Source organism: Chenopodium album, chromosome 17 (assembly GCF_948465745.1).
Source record: "Chenopodium album chromosome 17, dcCheAlbu1.1, whole genome shotgun sequence".
Classification (NCBI taxonomy): Eukaryota; Viridiplantae; Streptophyta; class Magnoliopsida; order Caryophyllales; family Amaranthaceae; genus Chenopodium; species Chenopodium album.
The window spans coordinates 24,111,638-24,126,310 of NC_137850.1; the positions used below are offsets into that span (position 1 = coordinate 24,111,638).

At 37.2% G+C, this 14,673-nt stretch overlaps 1 protein-coding gene across 1 annotated transcript; it reads right to left on the bottom strand.

The window, feature by feature from the left end:
- Positions 1 to 4,221: 4,221 nt before the first annotated feature.
- LOC145588751 (uncharacterized) lies at positions 4,222 to 14,018 on the bottom strand. Its single transcript, XM_081645358.1, has 7 exons — positions 12,874 to 14,018; positions 12,055 to 12,715; positions 10,213 to 10,818; positions 9,893 to 10,130; positions 4,712 to 4,809; positions 4,528 to 4,629; positions 4,222 to 4,308 (listed from the first exon to the last, which is right to left on the bottom strand). Exons 1-7 carry the CDS (start codon positions 14,016 to 14,018, stop codon positions 4,222 to 4,224), a joined length of 2,937 nt encoding a protein of 978 aa, XP_081501484.1.
- Between the last annotated feature and the right edge of the window lie 655 nt (positions 14,019 to 14,673).

Below are 14,673 nucleotides of genomic sequence, written 5' to 3' on the forward strand. Positions count from 1 at the left end.
AAAAATTTAACCAATCTTTCAAGCACTAATTACTACAAAGTAACCATGCTTAAAAAGGTCAAATTACAGAAACATTAAGGAAAGAACCATATGCATAATCACCATAAATATGCCATTAAGATTCAAGGTTAAAAGATTTAAAAATTTTCGTCAAAACGAAAAACCCTCGAAAAAAGCACTTCTGGTCAGATTTTGGCCTTTTTTACAGTCCTAAAAGGGTAAAAACATTTCCAGAACGCTGTTTCCACCAAAAAAATCACTATTTTTGGTCGAAAATCTGGGTTCGGGGGCCACAATCAGCTTTAAAACAGGTTTAAAATTAATAAAACCGAGCTATTAATCTAATTAGCAACATGAACCAGAAAAATAAATCAATAAAAACACCTTGAAAATTATTTGTTATAAAAATAAATGAGCAAGGCTCCGATACCGCAATTGGGTTTCGATGAGTCCGACTCACCGCGGAAAATAAAACCCGAGCCTAAGAACAAACTCACAATTAATATAACAAAATGCATAAATAACAAGAATAGAGAAAAGACTAAGTTACCCTTGTAGCGTGCTTCGCTCAACCGGATGGAGCTCTTACTTGAGAAAGCCGAGCCTCACAAATGGCAAGGACGTCCAACGAAGTCCACCCACAACTCGACCCGACCGGTCTACTACTTGGAGGTTAACCAAGTCCGACAAAAACACTACTCGAGTAATTAATGAACTTATAAGTTTTCTCTCAAGTGAAGATTCCTAATTGAGTTCTTACTCAAGTGAATAATCCCAACTCCTAAGGTTGGTATTTATAGGCAAAGGCTCTCCAAAATTCCCATCATCTTTCCATGTGGGAGAAATGATAGTGTGAGAAAAATAAGTAATTAATTTAATTCTAAATTAAATTAAATTGCAAGGCAAATAATCAAACAACACTTGGCACACACATGGGAGTGGTTAGGTAAGGACCACAAGGAGGACCATTTGGTCAACTTGATCCCCAAGAAAAACTCTCCTCCTATAAGCATGCGCCACATGGAATTCCATTGTCATGGGAAATAAGGGTGCCATGTGGGCATCCCTTGAGCTCACGGCTGGGCTGCCTCTTGGGCATTCCCTCACCAGCCCGCAACAGCAAGCCACGCACATGCGGGCTGCTCGTTGCTTTTGCTTCTGTGCTGCAAGCTTCGCCAACCTGCCCCAACAAGCCACGCAATGATGCGGGTTATTGGGTGCTGCTATGCGGGTACATGCGTGCCACAACTCGCTGGCCAGTGCACCAACCCGCATATGCGTAGCAAGCCACGCACGCAACGCGGGCTGCTGGTGCGCTTGTGCGCGGCTGGTGATGCTAGCATTGATAGCGATGTGCCAGCTAACTGGACATGCGCACCTAGCACCCTTGGCTTGGTACGGTGCGCATGCTAGCACCACTTGCCCCTAGCACACGGTTTGCTCGGGGCATTCCGATGCAAGGGGTATTTTTGGTAATTGTTGATTATTTGATTTTTATCATCTTGTCTTTTATTAATTCGACTCGACTTGCGGTGCTCGGTCTCGACGCTCCTAGCTCGATTTTCGACGTCTATGTTCATAATACTCGAGCGACTCATTAATTCCTTTTGAATTAATTCGTCGTGGTTGATCGTTAGTTGTCTTGGGTGTGACCTAAAGGGTTCGGTCAAGATTAAGCTGCAATATTAATTATGCATTAATATTACTGATCGGAAGCAGCCTCCACCTAGGCATTCCGATCACTTGAACTTACTGGATAAATAGCTTTCCTATAGCTCCGAATCCTCTATCGGAATAATACACTTGTTCGAAGGACACCATTCCTTTCACCTACTACCACATTCCAAGCTTGGTCTATTGGTATACCATCGATGCCCCTTATCGCCTAATTTCAATCTGTCTAGATAGACAATTTGTATAGGACAATATTATTAATAGAATAACAACTATTGCTAGGCTAGTAAAGTAATTGATGACTAACCATTAGGACAATGGCAGATCCCTTGACGCCACCCTTTTCTGCATCCATTTCTCTGTGTTACTTGATCATCTAATCAAGAACAAATTTTGAAAAGTTCCAATTCATTGCATCTTCTAGGTATCGTAATTTCAAAATCCAGCTTAAATGTGGACTAATCTAATTATTCAGAGTTGTACATATCAAATTCCCAAATACAAACAGAATAAATGATTGCAAGAACCTTTCCTTGTTCATTACATTTTATTTCATATCTTGCTCCACTATGCCATAACTTATATCCCCCCTTTGTTTTTATAGGAAGTCTTCAGCTTCTTGAACTCCTTGTCCTCTGCATTTAGTATGCAGCATAGGAAAGAATATTAAAATATGACCTTGTACATATGATACAATTGGAGGTTATAAATATTTTTGTGATTCTGATAATATTTTTCTGATGTCGTACATACTTATCCTAGTAAAAGTAACATGCTCTTCAATAGTGAATGTAAAATCACTGAATGGCAGCCCATATATCCACCCCACTACTTCGTCAATGATCTTGATCTCATAATCATCCCTAATGCGTTTTAACTGGGTTTCAGGATCCCGCCTACCCATTAACCACGACAGAAAAAACCTGTCAACTTGGGTAAACTTCAAATCCAGCAGTGTGGAAAATCATGCCAGCCTCACCCATTCCTTTTGAGTGGTTGATTTAGGTACCATGTCGACAACTCTGTCTGGATATATCCTCATGAGAGGATATTACATCACAAAATATAATGTCATTAACACTGGTATCATTGTAATCAGCTAAAGTAATTCATATTTACAACATTGTCACATCTATATTTAATTTATGTTAAGATAAAACACTTACATACTTATTTTTTCTGTGTTCAGGAAAGGATGGCCTTCCCCGCTTTTTCTTCTTCTTTGTTGGTTCATTTCTTCTTCTTGTTCGCCGTCTGTAATGTTAATCAGAACGACATTTTCGTCTGCAATTTCATTCCTTTCCCTTACGACGCTTGCTTTTTCTTCTATTACTCTTTTCTACTTGCAGTTCCTAGTAAGTAACAATGTAACTCATTGAATCATATTATTTCTCAAGGGATCTACATATTGAAATATGGATCTATTATGTTTTAACCAAATAAAAATTACATAACTTACCTCTTCTTCTATGATCTTATCCCCAACACCATGTCCACCATGTTCTTGGGTGTTATCCCCAACTTCATGTCCATGTTCATGAGACTTATCCCCACCTTGTCCACCAACTACATGACCAACATCCCCTACTTGTGAAGTCTATTTACATGAAACACAAAATAGTCAGATTCATTCCCAATCTTATATATTACAATAATTCAAATAGGAATCATTTTTGAATTAATATCTTCAAGGATAAACTTACTGTAGCTGCCCTAGATTCTGTTTTGACACCAACATCTCCACCATGATCTATGGTTTTAGACCCACCTTCTTCTCTAGGATTCCCTTTTGTTTGAGGCTTTTTACATTCAACAGAAATTAGTCAGATTCTTTCCAAATTTTACGCTACACATAAACTTAAATAGGAATCATATGAATGTTTTATAAGATTAAACATCTCACCTCTTCATCTGATGTCAAGTTAGCATTTGTACTTGTGTTTGTACTTGTAGGGTTATCAAATCCATCAATAGTATGTGGTTCTCCCATGGATTGATCAGTTGGATTAATTTGATTTATTGTAGCAACTGATGATGGCGGTTTACTAATAGCAATACTATGATCCTCACTTTGATGACTAGTTTCCACTTCTAGTCTTGTAGCTGATTCCTGTTGTGTAGTGAAATTGATCTCAGTTTCATTTAATTTGTGTTATATTTTGTTTGACCAAAATTATTTTGTAACATCATGTACTGTATTAAGGAATCATTTATGTATTATTAGATTTCAAGGATACACTTACTGCAGCTTCTTCCTTATTTTCCTCTCTAACAATTGTTGATTGGTCATTCTTATCTTCATGTTGTGTACTTATGTCTGAAACTCTGGAATCCTGATTTTGTTCCTTTGTGATGGGTTCTCCAGCTCCCACTAATGTTGTTGATCCCTCCTTTGAAGTTTGAATACTTGCATCACCAATTGGACACACAATTATATCCTCTGGTGCCTCTTTTGTTTCTGTTAATGTCATTGTTGGTACATCAACTGTAGGAACCCCTGTTTCATTCAATGATCTCTCTGGTCCGGCTTTTATTTGGTCAGGATCCCTAACCCGTTGTTGCCTCGTTACTGGTTTCCATACTAGGATCCACAATAGTATCCTTCTGTGACCCTGTTACTCCAGAACCTTTTGACTGCACAAAATGTGACAAAGTTTACTTATACACTTCACTAGTTTAAATATGGGATATAACACTAATTATTGTAGCATCAGTTAAACAAAATGTATCATTTTTTGTTTTGTAGGTGTTAATTTCCAATGACCGTTGTCGCTTAACCAAAAGGAACTATGCAAACTTGCAATACATTACAAATAATGTTCTAACAAAAGATTAGTGGAATACAATACTTACTTCATTTCCAAGATTAGGGTGAGCATTATGTGCATCATTTGTAACTTTGTTGGGTTCAAGCTCAGGATCCTGAACAGACACACTTGATGCTTCGATTAGAGGCTGTACAGTAGACAAATTAATAAATTCATAACATTTAAACGGGCACCTTTAAGAATAGTAGGATGTCAAGCACATAATATACCTTAGCCTCAGATGCTACTTCTAATGCCATAGTAGTGACATCTTTCCATTTAGTAACCGCATGATCATCTTCTAGCCCTTCATGTAATTTGATTCTGACTAAAATCAAAGCAACAGGGAAACATTAATTTAATCTATTGTGAGCGATAAAACCACAAAAGAATGTCTATCTTACTGGGTCCCGAGCCATAAAACCACAAAATAATGTCTGACTAATGGAAACTTTGTCTAACTATAATGCATTTATCAACATTTTTGCTACACAAACGAATGTTTACATCATCTTGCGCCCAATTCAGAAACAAAATCAAACACAATTAAACTTAGTTGTATTGGTTTAAAGAAGCAAATGACAAGTTTAATTCCGAATTAAGGGAAACAAAAAGCATACAAAGTGGATCAATGTGTTAGGGTTTTAATATTTTAAGAATATCTAACAAATTATTTTGTGACGAACAACAATTTTCGAAACAACATAAAGTAGGAATGCCAATTGAACCAAGTCAAATACATAAATCGTAAATCATCACATCAGAGTAAAAATCACAAATTTCTCAAAACTCCACATTTACTTACAAATTAAATTTTAATTTTATTGAACACAAACGAATGTATTTTTGGAATGAAGATACTACTACAGTAGGAAATAAAGTAATTGCATGAAGTACTATCTAAAAAATGAGTAAAACACTTACGATTTAGCAGAAGAATCCATGGTGTGTAGAAGCGCACTTGGATTTACTAAGTTTGAATAATAAAAGTATGATTAATGGTTTGAGGAGATTCAAGAGGAAATAATGATGAGGGCAAGTATAAAACGTTTGAGTTTTTGATGAAATGAAAACAAAAAAAAAAGGCGGGTAGATTACCCCTGTTATTAATTTTTGTCTGAAACTGCTTTAGTTGCATTGGTTATTAATATTAATATTAATTATAATTATAATTTTAAAGAATCCAACTTAAATTATAATTAGGAAACCGTGTTTTTTTTTTTTGTTTTCTTTTTCTTTTTTTTTATTATTATTGAGGAACATGTTTGTATTAAATGAGTTTACCTTTTATAAAAAAAAAAAATAATTTGACTTACCCTGATTATTAAAAATAAAATTTATTTAAAAAAACATAAACACAAATTTATTTTCCCTAAACCAGTCAATGAAAAGTGTATTAATTGTAAAATGCCTCAAAAAACGAAAAAGCTTGATTTGAAAAAACAAAAAAAAAAAGAAAATCAAGAAATGAAATGCATGAAAAACTCTGACTTGTCAAATCAGAGTGTAGGAGTAGGTTAGAAGGCCTCGTCGGTAATTATGAGGTCAAAATTTGCAATATTTTAATTTTTTATAATTTTTAACTTAAGCTTTATAGTTGTTATAATACATTCATTTTATTATCTATTGTGACTTATTATTTTACGTAATTGATTTTACTTAATGTACCAATAACAATACAAAAAGTGAACAAACATTATTAAAATAAATAAATAAAATTAAAAAAAATTATTTTGGTTTAGGGTTAAGGGTATACGGTTTAGGGTTTAGGGTTCACTTATCATTTTATGTACAAATGATCTAATATTACTAAATTCTCTACGTGGATTAACCTTATGACAATCTGAATTTACCATATGAGATTGTACTATACACAATTCATCTTGCGGTTATTTCAATTGTATTCGATTAGACCACTCAAATCCCATTACATAAAAACCACAAAACATATAACTAGATTGTCGACGTATATATAATCTTCCATATAATCGATTGAACAAGGTTTTATATTCTACCGGGATGGGTACAATCATCAAAAAATCATTCAATTCCACTAACTTTGTAAAAAATATCGCCATTGTATATCCGTCAACCATGTATTGATATAATTATTGACACGCCTTGAATCATGTTACACTCATATGATATTTCTATTTTTAAATCTCATTTTGTAATCAATCGTATTATCGACACGGCTTGAATCATTATGCAATGCAATCGTAATTTTAGAAATTAAATATTCTCATTTGTTAATGAATCTTGTTCATCCTTAATCGATTATACAATTCACAACTCAATCGTAATTTTAGAAATTGGACTCCAACATATGAATCATCTAATATATTCGTTTTTAAATTTATTTTTTTTGTGGTAATCAAATAAGTACTTTGGACAACAATACTTTTGACCATAAGACTTGTAATTACATATTGTCCCGGTGCAAATTGCTAATATGCATTGTTATAATTTATCATCACGGGTATAATTGTTGAATTGAACTTGTGTTTATATTTTTTCTTGGGAACAAAAGGAACTACTTTTTTCAAATACAAATTATAATCAACAGATTTTCTTTACAAAATATTTTAAAAACATAAAAAAAGAAGATTAATCATCAAAGAATCTACCTACTAAAACAATTGTATATGTTATTTCAGAGTTAAGTATAAAACAGGGGACTCAATTGTTGCAAAATATGGGAAAAGGGGACTCAATTTATTTTATGGAGGAAAAGGGGATTGAGGTTAAATTTTCAGTTAAAGGGGTGTTTTTAGGTGACTTAACTCACATTTAACCCAAGAAGAATTAAGTCCCTTGTAAAGAATTAAGTCTCTCATTATTGTATTGATTAAACCAAATGAATTTAATACCTTCATTAATCATTCTTTTTTTTTTTTTTTTTTTTTTTGAAAGAAACGTGAGGCTTAATATTAATCAAGGAGTTAAATTACATCCAGGTCTGCAATAGTGGATACACTATGCGGAAAAGAACTCAGAAACAATTGTTCAACCCCACCCATAGAAACTAGCCTGGCAACTAAGTGTGCAACAACATTCCCCCCTTTCTTCAAGAAAAGGCATTAAAGCCACCATTCATAACATCAATATCCTTTTTTTTTTTTTTTTTTTTTTGAAATATCAAAACATCAATATCTTCAAGAACTAGATCAGTAGGAGTTCTTCCATTACGAGATAACACTCCCCTCACTGCACAGTGCACACTCAGCTCTTACACCTCCATGTCCACCCGAGACAGCAACATTATATGATCTGAAATATAATCGTTTGAAATTAAGAGAGTGCAACAACAAAAGCTTTGTTTTTTTTAAATTTGTTATCCAAAAAAATAATTCTTTCAATAATAATTTCTTAACAAAAAAAAAAAAACCAAAGCATGTTCTTCATCTTCATGGTTATAGCTTATTTGTCTTTCTTTTGTAGCAGAAGCACACATCAGTAGTTTCAATAAATACTTGCAGAGCCCTGAAATTAAAAATAAATTATGGACTGTATTAAAATAAAAAAATTAGGGACTCAATTCTTTACAAATTAAAATATTAACAAAAAAAAAAACATACTTTTTTTTAATTGGTTAACCAAAGGGACTCAATTGTTTAACCAAGGGGACTCAATTCTTTCCCCTTAATTAATTAAAACCCACCGATAACCCAAGCCCGTTCTAGCCCAGTCCCCTTTTCCTCTTTAAAATAAATTGAGTCCCCTTTTCCTATATTTTGCAAGAATTGAGTCACCTATTTTAGACTTAACTCGTTATTTCATCGCAAAATAAACTACCCACATATTAGATTGAAAAAGTCTAGTCATAAAAAAACTACCATCAAATAAATCAGAATTATATCAAAAGATTTCCTTAAAAATATATTCACAAAGTATTAACCAAGATGGCTTTCATCATCATAGACACTACCCACAGATCCAATCTTAGAAGTTATTTCATCCAAAATAAAAAAAAAATAAATAAATAAATAAATAAATAAATAAAAACTACCCACTTATTACTATAAAAGTCTTGTCAACATAAAAAAATAACCCACTTAATACTATAAAAGTCTTGTCAACATAAAAAAATAACCGTCATTCTAATTCCTATATACACCACTTCCGGATTCATAAACAAAAAATCATTCTAAACAAAAACCAACACCCCCTCACTCCATCCACTCCACTTTCATGACCTTCAAACCTCTCTCTTCTTTGATCATGGTGGTAATCAAAGAGTTTTCTGATGAAGACTAAATTGCCATGGGTGAAAGTGTAAGTATTTATTATCGAGAATTATCAGCCAATTTGAAGTTCATCTTTTTGTAAATATTGTGATGTCATATTTAATTTTTTTTTTTTTTTTGTTCATCATAAAATGAATTTTAGGCACTTAATATACAACCAACACACACCAACGAAGAAGATTATTAAAATCATGCAATCGAAATGGTTTTGTTCATTTTCTTTGTAATTTTATCATTTTTCATTTTTATATTTTTAAAGTACAAATGGAAAAGCAAAATTACAATTTTTTCAACAATAATTTTATTTTTTCTGTCCTTTTTTATTGTTCTATATTTTAACTTTCTTCTTGTGCTAGGATGTTGATCATTAGAGAAAACGAGCTTTTGAGGAGGAGGAAGACCTTAGATCATCAACTCAAGAAAAGAGGAAAAAGGTGTATTTTCATTTTAAATTTTTAGACATCATGATATTTATTCTTCATTGTTCGATTAGAAAATAGACATGTCTCAAAAAAATTTTACGAAATAATTGTTTTGAATAAAATAGACTTGCTTTATTTTATACTTGATTTGAATAAAAAGGTGTTCAGGGTTTTTTGTGTCCTGCATGAGAGTTACAACACCATGACTGGTCCGGGGCCGTCTGTACCTGCAAAACACGGAAGCTTCGGTTGGTCGAAGTTTCGCCTATGACGGTTAAATTAGTGTTAGATTTTGGGAAAACTCCTCAAATTGGAGTGTGTACCATTGATCACTTTATATAATGTTACAAGGCGATTCCTAATCACGATAGGAATCTAATAAGATAATTATACAAAATATATACAAATATATCCGACAAATATTATCTAGAAAATAATATCTATCACACCCCCACTGTCGGAGCGGTAGGAGGACGAACGCAGAGACTGGATCTGAAGTCTAAAAATAGCTCCCTTGATAAGCCCTTAGTGAAGATGTCCGCAAACTAAAATCGTGAAGGCACATGTAGAACCCGAACTTCCCCCAACGCTACCTTTTCCCGAACAAAGTGGATATCCAATTCCACATGCTTGGTGCGTTGGTGATGAACCGGGTTACTAGAGAGATAGATTGCACTGACATTATCACAATAAACAATAGTAGCCTGTCGAAGGGGACAATGAAGCTCCAATAATAAATTACGAAGCCAACAAGCTTCAGAAACCACATTTGCAACGCCTCGATACTCCGCCTTTGCACTTGATTTAGACAAAGTAGGCTGACGCTTTGCTGACCAAGAAACGAGGTTGTCCCCAAGAAAACAACAATTACCCGAAGTGGAACGACGAGTGTCGGGACAACCTCCCCAGTCAGCGTCAGTATAAGTAAACAAGCGAGTAGGAGCAGAAGGATATAAATGTATACCATGATCAATAGTACCCTGAATATAACGCAAAAATGCGTTTTAACGCATCAAAATGCGGCTCCCTGGGATCATGCATGAATAAGCACACCTGTTGTACCGCATAAGCAATATCTGGACGAGTAAAAGTAAGATACTGAAGTGCACCTGCAAGACTACGATACAGAGTAGGATCCCGGAATGGAGAACCCGAATTGTCACTAAGTTTAGACTTAGTGTCGACTGGAGTGGCGGCAGGTTTACAGGAACTCATACCTGCACGCTCTAAAATCTCCTGTGCATATTTCTGTTGAGACAATAGCATATAAGAGGGTGTGCGTGTAACAGCAATCCCCAAAAAATAACTCAGTGGCCCTAAGTCTGACATAGGAAATTCTGTCCGTAAGTTAGAAATAATTTCCACGCGCAACCTGTCAGAGGAAGTGACTAGAATAATATCATCAACATAAAGCAGTAAATATGCCAAATCGTTCCCTTGCCTAAAAGTGAATAGAGAAGTGTCACTCTTAGCAATGACAAACCCCAACTTGATCAAATAATTCGCAAAGCGTTGATACCAAGCCCTTGGAGCTTGTTTCAAACCATAAAGAGCCTTGCGAAGACGACAAACATAGTCAGGTTTACCCCGATCATAGAAGCCCGGAGGTTGATGCATATAAACTGTTTCTTGTAAGTCACCATGTAGAAAAGCATTTTTAACATCTAACTGATGTATGGACCACCTTTTAGCCATAGCTAAACTGAGTACTGTGCGAATAGTAGCCGGTTTCACGACCGGACTAAATGTCTCATCACAATCAACTCCAATTTCCTGCGACCTGCCATCACAAACAAGACGAGCTTTGTGCCTTTTAAGGTCACCATTAGCCTTGTATTTATGCTTAAAAAGCCACATACAATTAACAACATTCACCCCCATAGGCCTAGGTACCAAATCCCAAGTCCCTGTTTTAATTAAAGCACTATGTTCATCAAACATGGCGGCATTCCAATTATGGTCTTGCAAAGCTTGTTTGTGATTTTTGGGTAATGGGGATTTATGCTCAATGGTCAAGTTTGCATATTTAGGATTTGGCTTTATAATGCCATGACGTGACCGGGTCTGCATCTGGGGTGAGGAAATTGTGTTTGGGCGTGAGAGCAGAGTGGACTGACGGGCTGTGGGTGTGGAGGGAGATGGGCTAGCACGAGTGGGCTGATGTATGGAAGGAGAAAGGCGCGGCCCAGCAGTGAGGGGACGCGGCCCAGCAGTGAGGGGGGAAATGGGTGACGCGGGTTGGGTTGGGCTGGAGGGTCCTGCAGGGCTCGGTGGACCAGCGTGCGCTGGGGTTGGGCTCGCAGATACTGATTGGGCCGCTGGAATTCCAGCGCCCAATGGGTGAGGAGGCCGAGTTGAGCCATGTTGGGGAAGAGTGAGAGAATTGGGCTGCTGCATCAGAAAATGGGTAAGCAGTGGTGATCTTTCATCAAACCCCAAAAAATCATAATCCTTTAAAGAAAAATGCTCCAAGTTTTTGAAGGGGAAAACCGACTCATTGAAGGTTACGTGACGAGAGATAATAATCTTGCGAGTGACAAGATCAAGGCATTTGTAACCACGATGATTGGAGGGATACCCCAAAAAAACACAAGGAGTAGACTTAGGAGCAAGTTTATTAGGAGCAGTGGCCGATAGATTTGGAAAACAAAGACAACCAAAAACCCGAAGGTGATCATAAGAGGGGTTTCTACAAAACAAAGCCTGAGCCGAGGTCATATGTTTTAGAGATTTTGTGGGCAATATGTTGAGAAGATATGTGGCCGTCTCAAGAGCATGAGACCAATAGTTGGGAGGCAATGAGGCATGAAATAATAAAGTGCGTTTGACATTATTTATGGTTCTAATCATGCGTTCGGCTTTCCCATTTTGGGAAGAAGTGTGAGGACACGAGAATCTAAAAACCATCCCTTGTTCTATGCAAAACTTTTTGAAAGGATCATTGTCAAATTCACGACCATGGTCGCTTTGAAAGGATTTAATGGGTCGTTCAAATTGAGTTTGCACATATTGTCTAAAGTGTAAGAAGCTTTGGAAGGCTTGAGATTTGTAAGCAAGAGGGATAGCCCACACATAATGAGTAAAATCATCAAGAAGAACCAAATAGTATTTATGACCATTAATGCTCCGAATAGGAGATGTCCACAAATCAGCGTGAATAATGTCAAAAGCAGAACAAGTATTGTTAATAGAATCATAAAATGGAAGTCTAACATGTTTTCCTAATTGACAAGAATAGCAAAATGAGGGGTCATTCTCCTTATTACAAGAAAGTAAATTATTGCTCCTAAGAAACTTTAAAGAGGAAGCCCCGGGATATCCTAGACGATCATGCCACGGGGTGACTGCAGTGAGAGATGTGGCTAGGCATGTGCTTGGAGTACTGGTGGTAACTGGATAAAGGTCCCCGGCACTATTGCATCTCGTTATTACCCTCCCCGTACGAAGATCCTTCACAGAAAAACCATTAGGGTCAAATTCAATGGACACCGAATTATCAGAAGTAAATTTACGCACAGAAATAAGATTTTTGATAATTTGTGGTGCAAGAAGAACATTATTGAGCCTAAGGGAATTATTAGGAAGAGATGTGTGACCATAACCAATAATCGGAATGCGATGACCATTGCCTACTAAAATATGATTATTAGTGCTTAAATTAAAAAGGGAAGGAGTGTACCGGCATTGTTCGTCATATGAGAGGTTGCGCCTGAGTCCATGTACCATCCGTTTTCCGGAGTTGTGAGCCCCATTGACGAATATGCACTGCCTAAGTCCGTTGGTGTCATCGTTGGGCCGTAGTTGGCTGGGCCCATGGAGTAGGCCTGCTGCGGAGGACGAGTGAGGATGGGCCGCGGTTGGTACTGTCCTGCAGTGGGGAAGGGTGCAGGAGGCACGGCCCAACCCTGCTGAAATTGCCAGGCCTGCTGCGCATTGGGCCAAGATGGTTGTTGGGCCCATTGTTGTCCAATATGGCTGGACTGTTGCTGCCACTGCTGTTGTTGATTCGGTTGCTGCTGCTGGTTTGGTTGAGTGCCACGGCCTTGACCACCACGGCCGCGACCCTTGCCGTGTCCCTTCCCACCACCGCCACTACCTTTTCCGGTGGTGTTGCCTCCCCTGCCACCTGAAGACGATGGTTGTTGCTGCGGAGTTGAATCCGTGTGTTGCGGTGAGGATTGTTGTTGGGCAACGAAGGATTGTTGTGGCGGTGTGGAATCATAATTCCGGCGAGTTTCTTCCAGGAGAAGCCGGGAGCGTGCTGTATTGAACGAAGGCAGAGGATCTGTTTGAGCAATCATAGTGGCCACAGTGTCAAAATCCGTCTTATTCAAACCTGCAACCAAGCGAAGGACCATCTTCTGTTCAGAGACGGGTTGGTCGACATTGGCCAACTGATCAGCAATACTCTTCAACTGTTGGCAAAAAGCAGTGACATTGGAGAAATTATCAAGATGTAGAGTATTAAATTGATTTTCAAGATACACTGCCCGAGTACTCTTGTTATCTTGAAAAATATCCTTAATACGGTCCCATATTTGTTGAGCAGTGGATTTCGAAGCCAAGACTGTGTTGAGAAGATCAAGCGATATGGTGCCGTAAATCCATTGTTTGACTATCGCATCCAATCGGGTCCACAAAGCAACGGAGATGTCAGTTGGCTTCGGTGTTTTTGGGTCGATGTGATCAAGAACATTGAATGCACACGCATGGTTCTCGAATAACTCAACCCAACTAGCATATTGAACGTTAACATAGTCAAGGGTTATAGGGATCGCATTCTTGATATTATTGACCGTGAGGGCCGGGTGAAATTCGTTCACTGGTGGTGGCGGTGGAGAAGGACTAGGTTCGCCGTCTTTAGTCATAGTTGGTGGCTAGATTAAAGAACTAATCAGTGAGTGAAGAAGAAGGAAGAACGGGCAGTGTGGAGTTGCGGGAGCTAAAAAAGAAAAAGGTAGGATCAAAACCTAAAGCTGTGATACCATGTTAGATTTCGGGAAAACTCCTCAAATTGGAGTGTGTACCATTGATCACTTTATATAATGTTACAAGGCGATTCCTAATCACGATAGGAATCTAATAAGATAATTATACAAAATATATACAAATATATCCGACAAATATTATCTAGAAAATAATATCTTCCTCGGCAATTGGGCCCTGAAGGTCGCTAATTCATGAAGGGGTATCTTCCTACCACGTGTCTTCCCCTGGTTGGTCCATTTGGAAGCTTTCCCAGGGTGACACGTGCCAAGCTCAGAGTGGACCACGTGGCAGGGTAAAAATACCCAAAATATTTGCCCCTCACAAGGGTGACGTGGCGTGACATGTGACATATGTGACAAGTGTCAGGCAGGCATTGATCTGATTTTTACCGTTTTATCCGGAGTAAAAATTAGGGTTTTCACCCCTCTACAAATAGGAGTTGACCCCCCCTCATTTTCACACGTTGGTGAAAAATCTTTGAGAGAGAATCTTTGACTTTTGAGAGCGTTTGTCTTTTTCTGAGAATCTTCCTGA

Coding starts and splice junctions, on each gene's coding strand:
- LOC145588751 (XM_081645358.1), bottom strand. CDS start 14,018: ATGACTAAAGACGGCGAACCTAGTCCTTCTCCACCGCCACCACCAGTG. Junction 10,819..12,054: donor TTTGCATAGAACAAGGGATG/GTTTTTAGATTC, acceptor TCCATACATCAG/TTAGATGTTAAAAATGCTTT. Junction 10,131..10,212: donor GTCCAGATATTGCTTATGCG/GTACAACAGGTG, acceptor CGTTATATTCAG/GGTACTATTGATCATGGTAT.